The following is a 15140-nucleotide window of genomic DNA, read 5'->3' as shown; positions in this document are numbered from 1 at the left end:
TGATGAGATCTTATGTCTGACCACATTCAGTTGTGTTGGAGGCACAAGACTCACCCGAACCATTGAATTCAAGAAAGAGGTGTCACCCAAAGAAGAATCAGACACAAGAAGAACAGGCTACAACCCCACTGAGAAGCTGAATGTCCCCTGTGAGAGCCACACACCACGAAATGTTATCCCAACACTGACCAGGAGACAACATGGAGGATGGTAAGTGGGCAGCCCTCAGAGGAGAGAGGGGACGTCAGGAATAGGCTAAGGATACTCATCTGGGTCAAGAGGAAGATAATGATCTCGGTGCTGGAAAAAATTTGCATAATCTCCCCTATGAAATAATATCAGACATAGAGTAAATGGAAAGTGATCAATTCGGCTTCTGTCAGCTAGCAGTTTGTCAGGCCAAGGTCCTGTATTATTTTCTTTGAATAGGTTTCCTGCCTCAAATCACTTGCAGTATTTTCTTTACAATATGATGACAACACTAAAATGGATATGTATCGCTGCTGTACGTTGGAAGGCCAGTGTCATATGCACTGTACTTCCATCAGTCAGTTGGGACTCTTCCATTACTGAAGGTTCTGGGAAGTCTGCAGAGGTTCTTTTGGAGCTGATTTTAGTTCCCTTTTGATTGTTCATAATATGCACCATGGTTATCATGGCACCTTCTAATAAGATGACAACTGGAAATATTTTTTCCATGGGGTGTGGTCACTGTGTCCTTGGATGTCTGCACAGGCATCTCAGTCACTGCTGGATATGAAGTTGCACAGATACGACTGACTTCATCTTGAGATCACTAGAGATCTCCTGTCTCTTGCCAGTTACTTTTCAATGACTGCAAGCATACTACAGTTCTGGGAGCATCACTGTTCAACTCCAGTAGGCAAACACCAGAGGGACATAAACATTTGCAGGACCGCAGTGAGAAAACTAAAAGCAAAACAGCCCCAACATATCACTTCAGCACCTTATTAGAGACGCCCTTACCTACTCGAAGCTCTTGTCCAAAGACTGTTTTCTCTCCCAGCGCAGAGCAGTTCCACCTCCCATACCGGAACTGGTACTGGCACTCATTGATTCCCATTTGTGCCCCTTCCCCGATCACAATGATGGCATCAGGGCGGCTCTGGCAGATCGCTCGCTGCCGAGGGGCCAGGCCTGGGATTTTGTTGCAGATGATATTAGCTCCTAAAGCCACCACAGATGACAAAGCTCTGAAGAAAAAAAAAAAAAAGCAGAAAGACATGTTATGGCCAAATTGAGGCCATTAATTGCTTTTGCTGTGTGCTGCTGTGTGGCAGGCAAGGCACTGGGTAAAAGGGGAAGTGTTGGAAGTCGGGTTCCTATAATTATGTGGACTTATCCTAACCTTTCTGGTCTGGTAAATGAGGTTGGAAATCTTGCAGTAATTCCTGATGTGATTTGTGCCAGAAACAACAAACAAATGGAATTTTGGCGCTTTTGCTTCCAGTCCTACATGCAGCCATCAGCTGTTGAGATGTGGAAAGCAAGACATACTTAAATAGTGAGAATTGATTGTCTGCAAATCTCTGGAGCTTGTGTCTGCTTTGGATGGGCTATGTAGATTCAGGGTCAGCACTTTAGTTATTGCAGCCAGTTCATCCGTCCCTCATTTGAAACCATTGAGCACAATTTAAAGAATGACTTCACGCTACCAACCCTCTTGCCTGTTATTACACTCAGAGTGTTGAGTCATTAATGAAAGTTCACCAGATTAACTGTACTTTTAGACCTGGCAAATATCATGGAGCACATATGAGTGATCCTCAATATGTGCCATCCAGACTAGAAACATTTGTAGTCTCATTCTTCAAGTATATTTTCAGAATTCATTATAAAGTTTGCATATAACTTGCACCTGCCATATGTTTTCACTTTAGTGCATTTATTTTTCATTTTTCAGCTCACTTTTCAACATCTTTACAGGCTACATTTTTCAACATCTTTACAGGCTACATTTTAAGCAGTAATATTTTGAAAAATAAGAAAACTTGCGTATACATTCAGTGATGCCTCATGTCACATCTACTGAGTACCAGCCAGGCCCATGCTGGGATGTTCCAACTGGCTCTGGAGAAGTCAGCAGGAGCAAAGAGAACAGTATAGTTATGTTAGCAAAACAAGCCTTGCTCAGCATGGTGTGATAGACCCTGAGACACCTATGCAACCAAAGCCTGGAAAAGCCTCCACCACAGTGCCCAGCTGGCTGTACTGCTCCTTGGCTGGCAAACTGGCATGCCGAGAGCATCGCTGCTTCTCGGCACCTGCCAGGTAGTATCTCCACACACCCTCTCCACTCTTTTGTTTGTCCCAGCCTGATATTGGATCATACAGGTAATTTCATTTTCCCATCAAATGCTGTTGGTTGACTGCCTCTGCAACATAAAGATGCTTGCTGCAGCACCTTAGGTTTAAGTGAAGTTTCACAGTAACAGAAGTCATATTTATATAAAAAGGTAAGTAACAGGATACAGACTAACATCTCCATTACTTCCTCTCTGTCTTGAACACTGACTTAAGCCTTTCTTCTTAGTGTTAAAAATTTCCCACTGGAAATGCTCCTTTTGGAAAATGCTGACTAGACAAAACTGAAAATGTTTATGGGAATTTATCAACTTCATCGCAAAGGTAACTGCAAAATTACATAAATGTTGCATTTCAACGAAATCAGAGTGTTTCATTTTGCCATTTCAATAAACTACAGTAAAGCCAGAGCAAAAGGGGTGCAATGGAGGAACCCTTCTCTGGCCAAAATGAAATACTGCTTTTACTGTGGAATGGAAATTCCATGATGATTCACTCTGCCTTTAATAGGTATTTGTGCATCTTTTCCAAAGCTAACAATCCATGAGAAATTTGCCGATTGTGTTTTTTTATTTATGGCTTGTGAGGGTTTATAGATATAAAGACAAGGTACTGCAAACACAGAGCATGCATGCCATGTGGTAGTACCTATTAAACAAAAATAAGAACAAAATGTACTTGCAGCTCCAACCACTCACATCATTTGGAGCAGGAGCACTTAGACCTGTAGATTTAATTCATGTTCCTCTGGGTACAAAGCAACAAAGCTGGAGCATCCACTGGAACCAGAGAGTCCCCAAGATTCATGCAGCTTTTGAGCTAAGGTTTCATTCTTGGCCTACCTCTACTTAAACAATAAAATATTTAAATTATAATGTCTTTAAATCAGGACTTCCCAAGATATACGATAGTCTTTAGGAAGACATTATGAGTTTGATGGAGAGATAAGATTGTCTGACCTTTACAATGGCACTTTATATATTAACTTATGGCTTCAAAAGTTAATGAAAATCACAGGGAAAAGTATCAATATTTAATTTTTTAAAAATCAGGCACTTCTTAATACTGAAAAGTAAAAGTGTTGTTTTCTTTCATAGCTCATGGATCTTTTACCTCTCAGACTTCGGTGACTTTTCACATCAAGTAGGATGTACATTCTGAAAATGTTGCAGGAAAACACAAAGCAAAGTATTTTTCCTTTATAGCTGATGTGTTGTATTCAGAAACATACACTCTTCGGTGACTCTAAAATGCCAGGACCCTTTCCCGAATCAAGTTAGGATCCAGGTCTGGCCCTTCCATGGTTTTAAAGTTATGACAAGAGAAAGATATCTTGTACAGAGTAAGTAACCTGAAGATGCCAGGGGGACAGAGGACTGCACCGTTACAACTTAGTCAGTGGTTCTTCTGCCCGAGGGAGACTGAAGGGATCCCAGGTCAGCCACTCACTCTTTGCCGGGATGCACAGGCAGTGGGCAGCGGAGGAAAGGGTGAATTTCTACAGCCGTTCTTCAGAGCAGAGCAACACACAGCGCTCCCTGGCAGCAACACCTCCCCAGCTCAGCATATGCAGTGGTTCTCCAGGTGCCTCTCAGGCTGTGCCCCATCCTTGCCCCGTTCCCTCCACCTGGCTTTGCCCAGTTCTCTGGGACAGAGCAGGTGCCCAAGCATCCTGCATCCTCCCCATCCAGTAACCTATTTCCCTCGCACCAGGAGCCGCTTCAGACACTGACCCTTCTAGGAAAAGCTAATCCTGAAAGAATCCAAGGTTGGCTCCAAAGGAAGACATCCACAAGCATTCAAAGTTTAAGTTGATGCCCAACACATTTGCACAAGACACGCAGTTCTGGTCTACCTGGCTGCCCGACCATCATTGACTTACTGAGGCCACACAAACAAGTTACTGATAAAAGTTGTATATACAAATTATATGTATATGACATAAATATTTTTAAAAACTAATAAAAGCCATGAGATAACTTTCTGACATCATTTGTTTAAAAGTGCTGAGCCCCCACAGTTTCCACTATTACCTCAAGTTTAGCAGCAAAAATGTATGACTTTTTTAAAACAAAGGAAAGCAAGAAAGAGTTGGCTACAATATCTACCCCACATATAATTTTCAGTTTAGTTGCTTCCTCCATACACATTGCTGGTGTCTCATAATTAAGTTAAGGAGTGTATGCTTTGGTCTCGCATTGTTTTTGGAGAAGGCCTTGGTCAAAGTATTTTAATACAGTGGATTGGTTTATTCATCCAGAAAATACGCACGATCATATCTGCCTCGGAAGGTTTTGTAAGGGTATCATAATTATGTGTTCATAAAGTGCTTTAAGACATTCCTCATTAAAAGAATTAGACTGCAATTATTGGGGGTGGAGGTGGTCTTAGTTTTTTTATTATTACTTCCAGGGACTTCCCCCTCTCTGGCCTGAACTTACCACCATATTCCCTCAGACTTGTTTATCCTACTTTTAAATTGTTACTATAATTTCAGTACCAAAAGAAATGCTGAATCATGAAACTGAGGTTTTGGAAAACTTTATTTATATTAAAGAAATGCATCCAACAGCATTTCAAGCTTCCTCTCCGCTATTTCTTGTGGCATCCCTCAGTTTGTGCATCCGTCACACATTCAGGAGGGTTGTGCCGTGCTCCTCCTCCTTGACAGGTTGAAGACTATTTTTTTTTTTAACTAGATGAAGAATGTTTCACTTTATAACTGTCAAAAGGCAGATTCTCATGCCACATTTTGGCATCTTCCCCCATCTAATCTTTCTCTGCAATGCACACTTCTCTGATTCTTATCACAAGGAAATCCTGAGTGCAGCATTTTGTTAAGAATTCTGGTGCAGTTTACAGTAATTGTAACCATCCCACACCATGACAGCCCACGCACACTTCAGAGTTTTATGTTGGGTCATCCACATAGGCTATCCAATTAAACATCATCCATATGGGTTAGCCAACTAAAGAGTGTTAGTGGAATAATGTCACATTTCTGAAGCAATTGATGGTAGTGGCTGGCATATTGAGGGTTTTCACCTTTCTTTATCAATCCAAGGGAAACACCAGCACTGAAATTAAGCAATAGTTATAAACAGATTTACAACCAAATTAGAAAAAAAAAAAACACTGATCTGGGCTTGGATAGGACCTTGCAGTTCAAACTTCCAACAAACTAAACCTGAGGAGTGATCTTTTGGAAGGCCTGGTTTCTGCATCAGAATCCTGAAACATCAAGTTCTTTCATTCTTTGAAAAAATAACTATGACTGGAGTCATAGCAAACAAAAGTTCATGGCAATTGGAGACAAGTTTCAGTTTAATTTCTGAAATAATGCTTGTTTAATTATGCAAGGACAGATTACTACTGTCGCAAAAAATGAAAATTCTTCCTCAAAATGTATTTCCTATTATGGTTTTGTCTTCCCTCTGTGACCTAAACAACTACAGATTTTCTTTTCACAGAGTTATGTGGAAAAATTCAAAGATCACAACCATGAAAATTATTATATATTCCAAGCAATTCATAAAAGTAAAGGTCTTTGAAAACACTTCAGAAATTAGACACTAAGAATCATGTGAGTTTTAAGAACATAAAATTTACTGCAGTATTGCTTGTCAGAAAAGAAATGTACTCCTCATTCATAGTTTGCTTTCTTGAGTCTCTATTTTATATTTGCAATTGTAGGCATTTGTTTAACTTGAGTACATTAGTCATTTCATTGCTTTCAAATGTTATTATATCCTTGCAACTTCAGATTAATGTCACATACAGGAAGGTCATCACTTGAACTGTAGTTTATAGAGGGTCTTAGAGTCTTTGCCCTATGCATTATATGAGGAAAATTCTAATTTTTACTGGTGTTACAAAAATCTGAATGTTGACAAAATTATTAAATAGAACTCTCTACTTATAGGTAAACAGCAGTAATTAACCAGTCTTCAGAGTTCTCCCCAAGCTCCTGTACAGGCACAGATGTGTACTGAGATTTCTCCAACAAGCTTAAAACCCAGTTCCAACAAATGTATAACAAAAGACGTAAAATAGAGACATTAAACCAACAACACATTTCATACAGATGAAGCACTTAACCAAGTTGATTTTAACCTTTTGATTGAAAAAAAAAAAAGCCCTAAAAATTCTTCACCAGCAATCCTTGCTCCTTGGGCAAATAACATCTTATTGGAGGCCAGGGGTGGCTTCAGGAGCCACATCTTCTCCTCTGACACCCTCGCTCATTTGTATTCCTGGCTGCACACCATCACAGTGCACATTTCCCCTCAAGCCACTGAGCCAGCCTTACTGCAAGCCCTTTGAATAGGCACCCACAGGGTCACTGTGATCTCAAGCCTAACCCTGCTACTCGATATTCACCTGAACTGCTGTTGGGCAGGCGGTTCATTTTCAGCAAGGAATGAAGGGATTTAGCTGCACGAATCCCATTAATAGCAGAGGAGCTGCACGGCTTAAACCTCAGCGCACTGTACCGAAAACTTACCCCACCATCTCTGATAAAAATCCCCATAATGGATTCTTTGTTAGAAGGAACCACCAAGATATTTTGTGGTGACATTGCAACTCTTCTGAAACACTACACCACTACTGAATGGTTTACTTAATTAAGAATTCCTAAGTAAATATTTTGAGCATGCATCAGCTGCAGAAATTGGCAGGAGCGTCCCAGGCTCTGAATGCCATCTGCATATGTTTAGGCTTTCAATTTTGTTTTCCACCACTGGCTTTGGGAAATCATTGTTCAGCGCATGTGTTATTGAAATGGAAATCAAATAGGGCTATGTGGTACTGTCCTGTGGTGCACTGGTCTCTGCTGGAGCGCCAAGCTGAGCCTTTGGACCTGGGGGCCATGGACAGCAATGTGTTCACTCCCATTAAATGAAAGGCAGAGATTTCTCTGAGGAGGTCAACCCGAAAAAGAGCCCGCTACATTATATAGTGGAATTTCTGGCGTGGTCAAGAATGGAAGTGGTGGGATAGGTAAGCTTGACTTACACAAGGGCAGAGCATGCCACAGGCTAAATGCCTGCTTTAGAGAGGAGTGGGAACAAGGACCTCATCCCTGCATGCAATAGTGATGGAGGGAAGATCAGCAAATCCCTGGATTCGCAACCTCCCCTACCTGCCAACAGGGAAGCACAGGATGGCTGCTATGTTTTGCAGTGTATATCAAAGAAAGCTTACACTGAGTACCAGGAGCAGCAGTGCAAGTGTGAACATTATGAGACAAAATGGAGATGGTAAAAGCCCCATTACTCAACAGAACATCTTCCTCTACAAGAAGGGTTTGTAGCTTTCACCGTGTCTTTAGTTGCTGTGCAAAACCATAGGATTGTCAGTGGTCCTGAGCCCAAAATGGAGGATAGCTAGGGAGTGGTACTCACTTTGGCTTCCTAATGCAACTGAAGGCCCAGAAGCCTCATCTAAATAGCATTATGACAGGGTAGGAGGGCTGGGAGTGGTTAGAGGTAAAATTTGACTCTCCAACTCACCAGCTGTTACAGATCCCCTCAGTGCTTGGTACCAGCCTTTCACTAATTCTTACTGGTCATGCCAGAACAACAGAGAGCAAAAGCATCTGAGATTCAGGACTACTTCTGACATGATGTCTCCTGAGAATTATCCTCAAACTGACAACCCGATCTGATTGTAAGTTGACCCAAAGCTTATTTGGTGCATGGCTGGGCCACTGTAATAATTTTTATTCATCAGTCAGTGACACAACCCTTGACACATAATACATGACCCTGAAAACTTGTTACATCACTAGTTTACCTGTGTTCAATTTCTTTACACCAAGGGAAGATTCATGGAAAACAGAAATGCCTCACATGTCTCATACGTCCTATTGTATAGATCGCACTAGTAAATTGGACATTTATATATACTGTCTTACAGCAGGCATTCTGAATGTGCGAGCCAAACTACTATATAACAAGCTTTTTCTTTCTTGTCTCCAATCACATTATTCTAGGGGCATCTTGTTATATGGTGGAAAACACTTGCGTCTTGTATATATAAAAATCAATAAAAGTAAAATAGGATGTTAAAATATCTGAAGTGTGGGAAACATTGATTCCAAAGCAATTTGGGTTTCAAGAAGCATTTGGTTTGCTAAACCAGAGTAAACTGATAGGCCTGTGTTGGAAGCTGCAGGAAAGCAACAGCTCTCCTGGCATACATGGAGCAATTCGTGAAACCCTGGAAAATTCCTGCTTTGGTCTTGCTGGTGATAAGAGTGGTGACACACATGGCATAACTGAACTTAGCTGAGTAAGTTTAATGAAAAATGGTGTTGATATAAAATGATCTGATTCCTTTTAAAAACCCAGGACCTTACCAGATTAGAAATCAAACTGAAACACTTCTGTTTCATATAATTTTTTCTCATGGCTATATAAACACAGCTAATAGGACCTACCATTTCAGTTCTGCAAGTATCCACACACGTGTTATGCCCTGCAAAGTATGAAGCAACTTCCACCATCAGTAATAAATATGTCCATTCCTGAATGCCACGATGCCTGCTGAGTACTTGCAGTTGGTATTGATGTCTAGCGCTATTATTTGCCCTCCAGCCCATTTCTGTTTTCCTTTAGCACTAGAAAGAGTCATGTTGATACGTAACAGAAAGTTACAGAGTTGTTTGATGAGTAGTGATCCACCACAGTGGAAAGAAAAATTACCTTGCAGAATAACTGTGGTGGGGTATTGTAGTTTCTCTGTGGAGTAATACAACTCTGGAATACCAAAACGGCTGGAAGAGATAAGCTGTGGATTTTCTGTGTCTACACAAAAACAATTCAACATTATGGAGAAATAAATATTTCACACTTCAAGATGCAAAATCCGTGCTTTTGTGATGTCTTTCATATAGCAAATAAGAATGAATAAACTCTCTCCACCACACAAGACATATACATAAATATGGGCATTTTTCAAACTTTATCAATTCCAGGCCTTAATCTAGCATAACTGGGGTGTATATTTTGACTTTGTCCAAAGTTTAGGAGTCTGCTCTCTTCTATGAAAATGGTAAAATGGAAAGAGAAAGATGAAGTCCTTAAGGCAAAGTCCAAGACCTGGCAAGACCGTACCCTGCTTAATCTGTGAGATCTGGTGAATGTGTGTCACAGGCATGGTGTGTCCCTGAGACCATGGTAGAATGGTTCTCTTGTACAGAAACCTATATTCTTTGGTTAGCTCACTCTAAAAGGTCATTCAGTTAATAGCAGGTATGTATCATGGGTTTAAAATCTAGAAGATGGACTGTTGGGGGAATCTATTTTAAAAATATATGCTTTGCTATATTTTCCATTTAACATTTAAGTATACAATATATCTTAATTATTTTGGCTTTGCATGCACAGGGCCTCAATGGATATGATACAAAAATTGAAAGAGCAAAGCATGTAACAGTGGGTTTACAGGAAAGGAAGATACCTGCTTCCCAAAAGCAAACCATCTGCCTTTACTGCTATGGTGGTTTAGGTAGGAACTTGTTTTTGTTAGCCAATATCTGAGAATAAATTCTGAAAAACTGCTCATGAGCCATTATATTGGAAAATTTAGTCTTTTATGTTAATATTAAGACTACACTGCAGCAGCTGTTAATTATGAGGATGAAAGCACTATGTGGCTTTAAGCTACACATGAAAAGCCATACAAAGTAGTCTCAGGGTCCTTTTAAGTGAGGAAGGTGGAGAGGTCATACTGACCCCACACACAATGTGCAATTTGGACTAAATGACCACTGGAGGTTGCTATTTGTGCACAGATATGTGACCACAAATCAAGCTGTCTGACTCGTCTTGAGTTAGCAGCAGAAGAGAAAAAATTTAATTCACTTTGTCAGTGACATTTAATTTTTATACACTGAATACACCAATATACCCTGAGTCGTGATTTATTTCTTCTTTTTCTTTCCTGACCACAATTTTCATGGTGGCAAATCTTTGCTAAGGCTATGAGATATCAGGATATGAAATAAAATAACATCCACAAACAAAGTTAAAACCAAAAAACCATAAGCTTGATGCTGTCAGGTTTACTTACTGGCCTTTTCTACATCTGGAATGAGTGCATTGCTCAAACCAGTGGCAGCCATCTGCTCTAATTGTCCCACTTAAGGCAAGACCATTGTCTGCCAACACAGCCAATGAAGAGCATAAGGTCTTCTCTTGATTTTTCTCCACAAGTTATGAAGCCTTGAGATCACACATCATCAGGGGAAGGGCAACCTCTCCTGTGCAGGTGTGCAGGAGGTAAGGAAGCAAGTGTTGAGGACTGGGTGCATCCTGGACAGCACCCAAGTGTAGCAGGCAGATCATTGGCTCCTTGACATACTCCCAATTTGGTTGCAGTCTTGAGCCCTAGACTTTTTCCTCCTCAATGGCCCACTTTTACGTTTTCCTCAAATTACATTAGTCAGTGTACACCCATTTATAGTGAACATACTTGCATTGTTCCCAAGATGTGGGAAAAACTGGGAAACAAAGACAAAGTCCCAGAATCAGAAACCATTGGCCGCTCCAGGTTTGAGATGGAGACAGGTATTCTTTGCCCTTTTTCAGAGCAACTAATTACATCACAGTTTCTGCCAGGTGATCTGCTTTTGGAATCAAGATATTTTGACTCTTTTAATATTTCTATTGATTTAGAGTCCCCACACCCATTCTGTGGTTAGTACTGTCATGTTACTACCGGTAAGCAAAATGCCATGTCACATTACTCAGTGGCAGGTTGGCACAACCAAAAGGAGAGTCCACAGAAAATTACACAGACACAAGCTAATGGAGGCAGCAGAGCGGCATCGATTCAATTTTAGGTGACATAGCACATACAGCCTCCCTCTCGTCCTTGGTGTTGGAGATGCGGCATAGTTGCACAGCCAACCTGCCTCTCAGACCCAGCTACTTCTGCACCATCACCTCACCATGAGCATAGCCTCATGCAGACATACCCAGACTAAATTTAGGTGACCCGTCAGAGGTTGCAGTGTAACCACCATAGACCTGAGATTGGCACAGGCTGTTTGCCTGGGTACTTGTCCTGCTCCCGGGACAGGTTTGGCAACCAGCAGGTTGTGCTATGGCTAGATAGGTAGCATTTCATGCTAGTAAAAATTAAAGTGCCTTATTTTATTGGATTACCATTGCGCTATTCCATCAAAGTGAATCCTTAAACTCCAGTTTCTCTGGCACACCAACAAAGGACTTGTACTGTATCCTCGAGATTTCTTAGCTTAGCCTATAGAATCCAGGATGAAAGTTTACTGTCACGGCAAAACAAACATGTAGCACAGGAAAGACATCACTGTAATAAAAAATTTTGTAGAAGCTGAAAGTCAAAGTAACTTTGAGAGCTGGGTTTTGGTTTCTTTGGATCTTTAATCCCCAGAAAGGCTCGATTTTTTTGTCCAAATTGTTCACCCAGGTCTAATGACCATTGAACAGTCTAGCAGGCACTACACATGAGATAGGATTAGGAGGTCATGGGTTCAGTCTGTAAGTAGGACCACTCACCCCTGTCACAAATCTACTCAGTTGACAGACAATTCTTTGTGATGTGTTGGCCACCCATTTGGAGGGTCAACAGAAATCTGGCTTATTTTGAAAATTTGACCATAAGACACAAACTGCCTTTCTGTGTGGGGAAACCCACCCCACAGATGCCCAGAAAAAAAAAAGAAATCACAGTTCATGTTATTCAAAATCTATCCTTCCAAGGCTCATTCTATGGGGTTAGTGTTTTCCAAGCTGAGTGCTTTTATTCCAACTTCTGGTGTGTTCTGAAAATACTTAGAGATTGCTGCAATAATCTTTATTTTAAAGGAATAACTAGTTCCAGTGGGTAAACACCACACATATTTCTTCAGTAACTTTAATAAAGAGAATGTTTTGAATGCTTTCACAAAAAAGGTATTATAAAATAATACCTTAATGCCATGTCTTAAGGTAGACTTTAGACCTCTCTTAAGCATCTTGTTTGTTATGCTTCAAACCTTCGCGTCACTCACAGAAAAAAAAAATCCACAGTGTTCTTTCTGTCTTACAGAAGTACAGAAGTAAGAAATTAATTCCTTTGGGGTTTTTAGTTTAGTGTTTGGAAAACTATAGCTTCATGAAGGATCTGATAACTAACCCATATGGTGCGTGATCCTGATAACACAATCCAAACATCACAAACCAATTCCCAAAAGCTAACAAGAATCAGCATCTTTGTTGTAGAACAAAACAATGCGATCTCATGCTAACCAAAAATCCAGTTCCTCTCGAGATACCAAATGCCTAATTCACAGTGAAAATAGATGATGATAGATGATGACGCATGTCCTACAGTTTGATGTTGCTTCCCAGAGATGAAACAGGGGGCTTGATCTCTTATGGTGTTAAAAATCCTCTGGCATTTTTTGGAGTCAGAGAACTGATGGAAAATCAGATAATTATACTTGCCTGTGTGAAATTCCTGTAAGTGATAACTGTATATTTTATTCTCCTCTTTCTGTTTAAACAGTTTTCCTGCATTTGGTCCGCACAATGACCATCCTAGCTTTTTTCTGTTGAAGTTAGGGGCAAGGAATCTGCTGATTACTTGTGTAAATGTGATACCATTTCCTGCTGAATGGCTGATATTTTCCAGTTCTGAATTGAATGATTCTACCTAGGAATTTAGATATCATTTGGTATCTAACTCAATGGCCCAGTGGCACAACCCCATGAATATAGAATTGAGCGCACACATTGGAGGCCTGCAACTGCTTTGGGACTCCTTCAGAAGGGACAGAAATATCATATATTCATGACTTAGTTATAGACAATGCATAAAAAGTCTAGGTGGATGTGTCTATAACTCAGAAAGAAGATGTGTATGATTTTGTGTGTTTGTTAGGATGCTCTCTGACTGGAGAAGTGAAGTGATGTCAGGAAGGGTTTTGGTGACAACCTACCACAGAGGAATTGTGGGTGGCAAAAGAGCTGGCTTACAGTATGTCCAGACTTATGAAAAAGGCTTACTACTTTTGAATTTAAATTGTGTACCTTGAGGATCTCGGGGTTTTCTAAAAAGGGCTATGAATTAATTCACACTGCACAGAAGAGGATGATCACCCTTCTTGTTTTGCTAGTAGAGGAAAATTTGATTCACAGAACAGGAGATTTCAAACAGGAAGCTTGACATTATAATCATTATTATACCATAGACCCTTTTTGAACGATAAATGTCATGATCAGTCCTCTAGCAAGTTTGGTTATTTAGCTCAAAACCACCCTTGCGTTATTTCAGTGAAAGACATAAACATTGACAGTCAGTTTCTTGGTGAAGGGATTCTTCTCAGTTCTGCCGAATGACCGGTGTATCCTCTCTCTCTCTACGCAATATGACTGCATGAAACTCTAACACAGAGAAACGTTTATCAAGAATAAGAAATGTTTCCCATGACAAAAAAATCTGTCCTAACACATCATAGCCCACTAAAGTCACTTATACTGACGGAAGTCTACAGCAAGACCTGGCTGCAATGCTAATAACTTCCAGGAATGAGATAGGAAAGACCAGACAAAACTAGAAATCTTGGGAGAAAGAGACCTTATAGACCAAACCTGGTGTCCTCTGTTGTTAGAGTGTCACTGATGCCCATAATGTGGTCACAGCTGTGACAGCAGCATGGGAAGATCTATGCAAGAGACCAGGTAATGTAAAGAAGGCAGAAGGGCATGCAGCCTGGTTTGAAGAAGCTGTGCTTGGTAGAGCTATTAGTCCATGCCAAGCACCACACTGCGCTGCTAGTGGTACCCAAGCTAAGCAGGGTCTGGTGACACCAACAGCTACAATATGCAAACGTGGCAATAGTGATCCCAGAAAAGGTGTGCGCTATGGCAGAGATGATTGAGCTGCTCAACCTTAGATAACTCAGTGTAGCAAATACAGGGATTGTGAAGGAAAACAAAACTCTACATAGCCAAGATTTTAAAAAGTGGTAATATAATAGTGAGTGTTTACCTGATGGATTTTTTCCAGTTATATAAGAATTCTCCTCCAGCTCTTCCAAGATATAGTTTGTGTACTTTTTAATTTGAGAATGAGATAACAAAAAAAAACATTGGCACATTTCTTTTGGTGAGTTTCTAGAAACTGACGTTGTCCCTCCCTTATTTCCCTCTCCACACCCAATGACTACAGTATTCAGTGCTGAACTGGAAGAATCTTCTCTGAGGCTGAAAAGGTAGTTTTTGAAAAGGTAACCTTTTCAATACAGCCCTTGAATTCTATGTAGAAACTGTCAACAAAGCAATGGCAGATAATGGCAGCTGTGGTGTTCTGGGCTGCTGGAAATTATCCCAAGGCTGGTCAAACTCACATCATTCACAACTACTAGTTTCTTCATGATCTGAATCAATGGTGTGAAAATAAAAAGCTATATTATATTTGCCTACAGAAACTTGTCTCCTTGGTCACTGATTCTTTGCAATGCCCTTATGTCTTCATGCGTTTAAAATTCTGCACCAAATACTGCAGATTCCACCAGTATCACTTGCACTTCACTTAATTCTGTGAACTTACACAGAAGTAAGCTAATGTTTTCAAACTGTTGCTACTTCAAGCTAGAGGGGATGGAATTAAATATCCCTTGTTCTGAAGCATGCTAAACTGTTGGGTGGCTTTTATTTTTGTCTTCTTCACAGACTGTCTTCTTAGTGGTGGAAATCCTTGGGTTTGATTGCAAGTTGTTGACTTGTAAACTTACAGCTCTCCTGACCTGTGTTAAGTCATAAGGAAAGTTGTGTAGAAAGCAG

The 15140-nt window shown here is 40.5% G+C and overlaps 1 protein-coding gene across 2 annotated transcripts in view; it reads right to left on the bottom strand.

The window, feature by feature from the left end:
* WNT7B (Wnt family member 7B) overlaps positions 1 to 15140 on the bottom strand; it is a 90805-nt gene that overhangs the window by 39984 nt on the left and 35681 nt on the right. For both annotated transcript variants that reach the window (XM_075112474.1, XM_075112464.1), the window contains exon 2: positions 988 to 1214. In XM_075112474.1, coding sequence (XP_074968575.1) covers positions 988 to 1214 — 227 coding nt within the window. The remainder of the gene's footprint in view (positions 1 to 987; positions 1215 to 15140) is intronic.

This window comes from Phalacrocorax aristotelis, chromosome 1 (assembly GCF_949628215.1).
Source record: "Phalacrocorax aristotelis chromosome 1, bGulAri2.1, whole genome shotgun sequence".
Classification (NCBI taxonomy): Eukaryota; Metazoa; Chordata; class Aves; order Suliformes; family Phalacrocoracidae; genus Phalacrocorax; species Phalacrocorax aristotelis.
The sequence above is the reverse complement of the archived record's forward strand: the minus strand, read 5'-3'. Positions and strand labels throughout refer to the sequence as shown.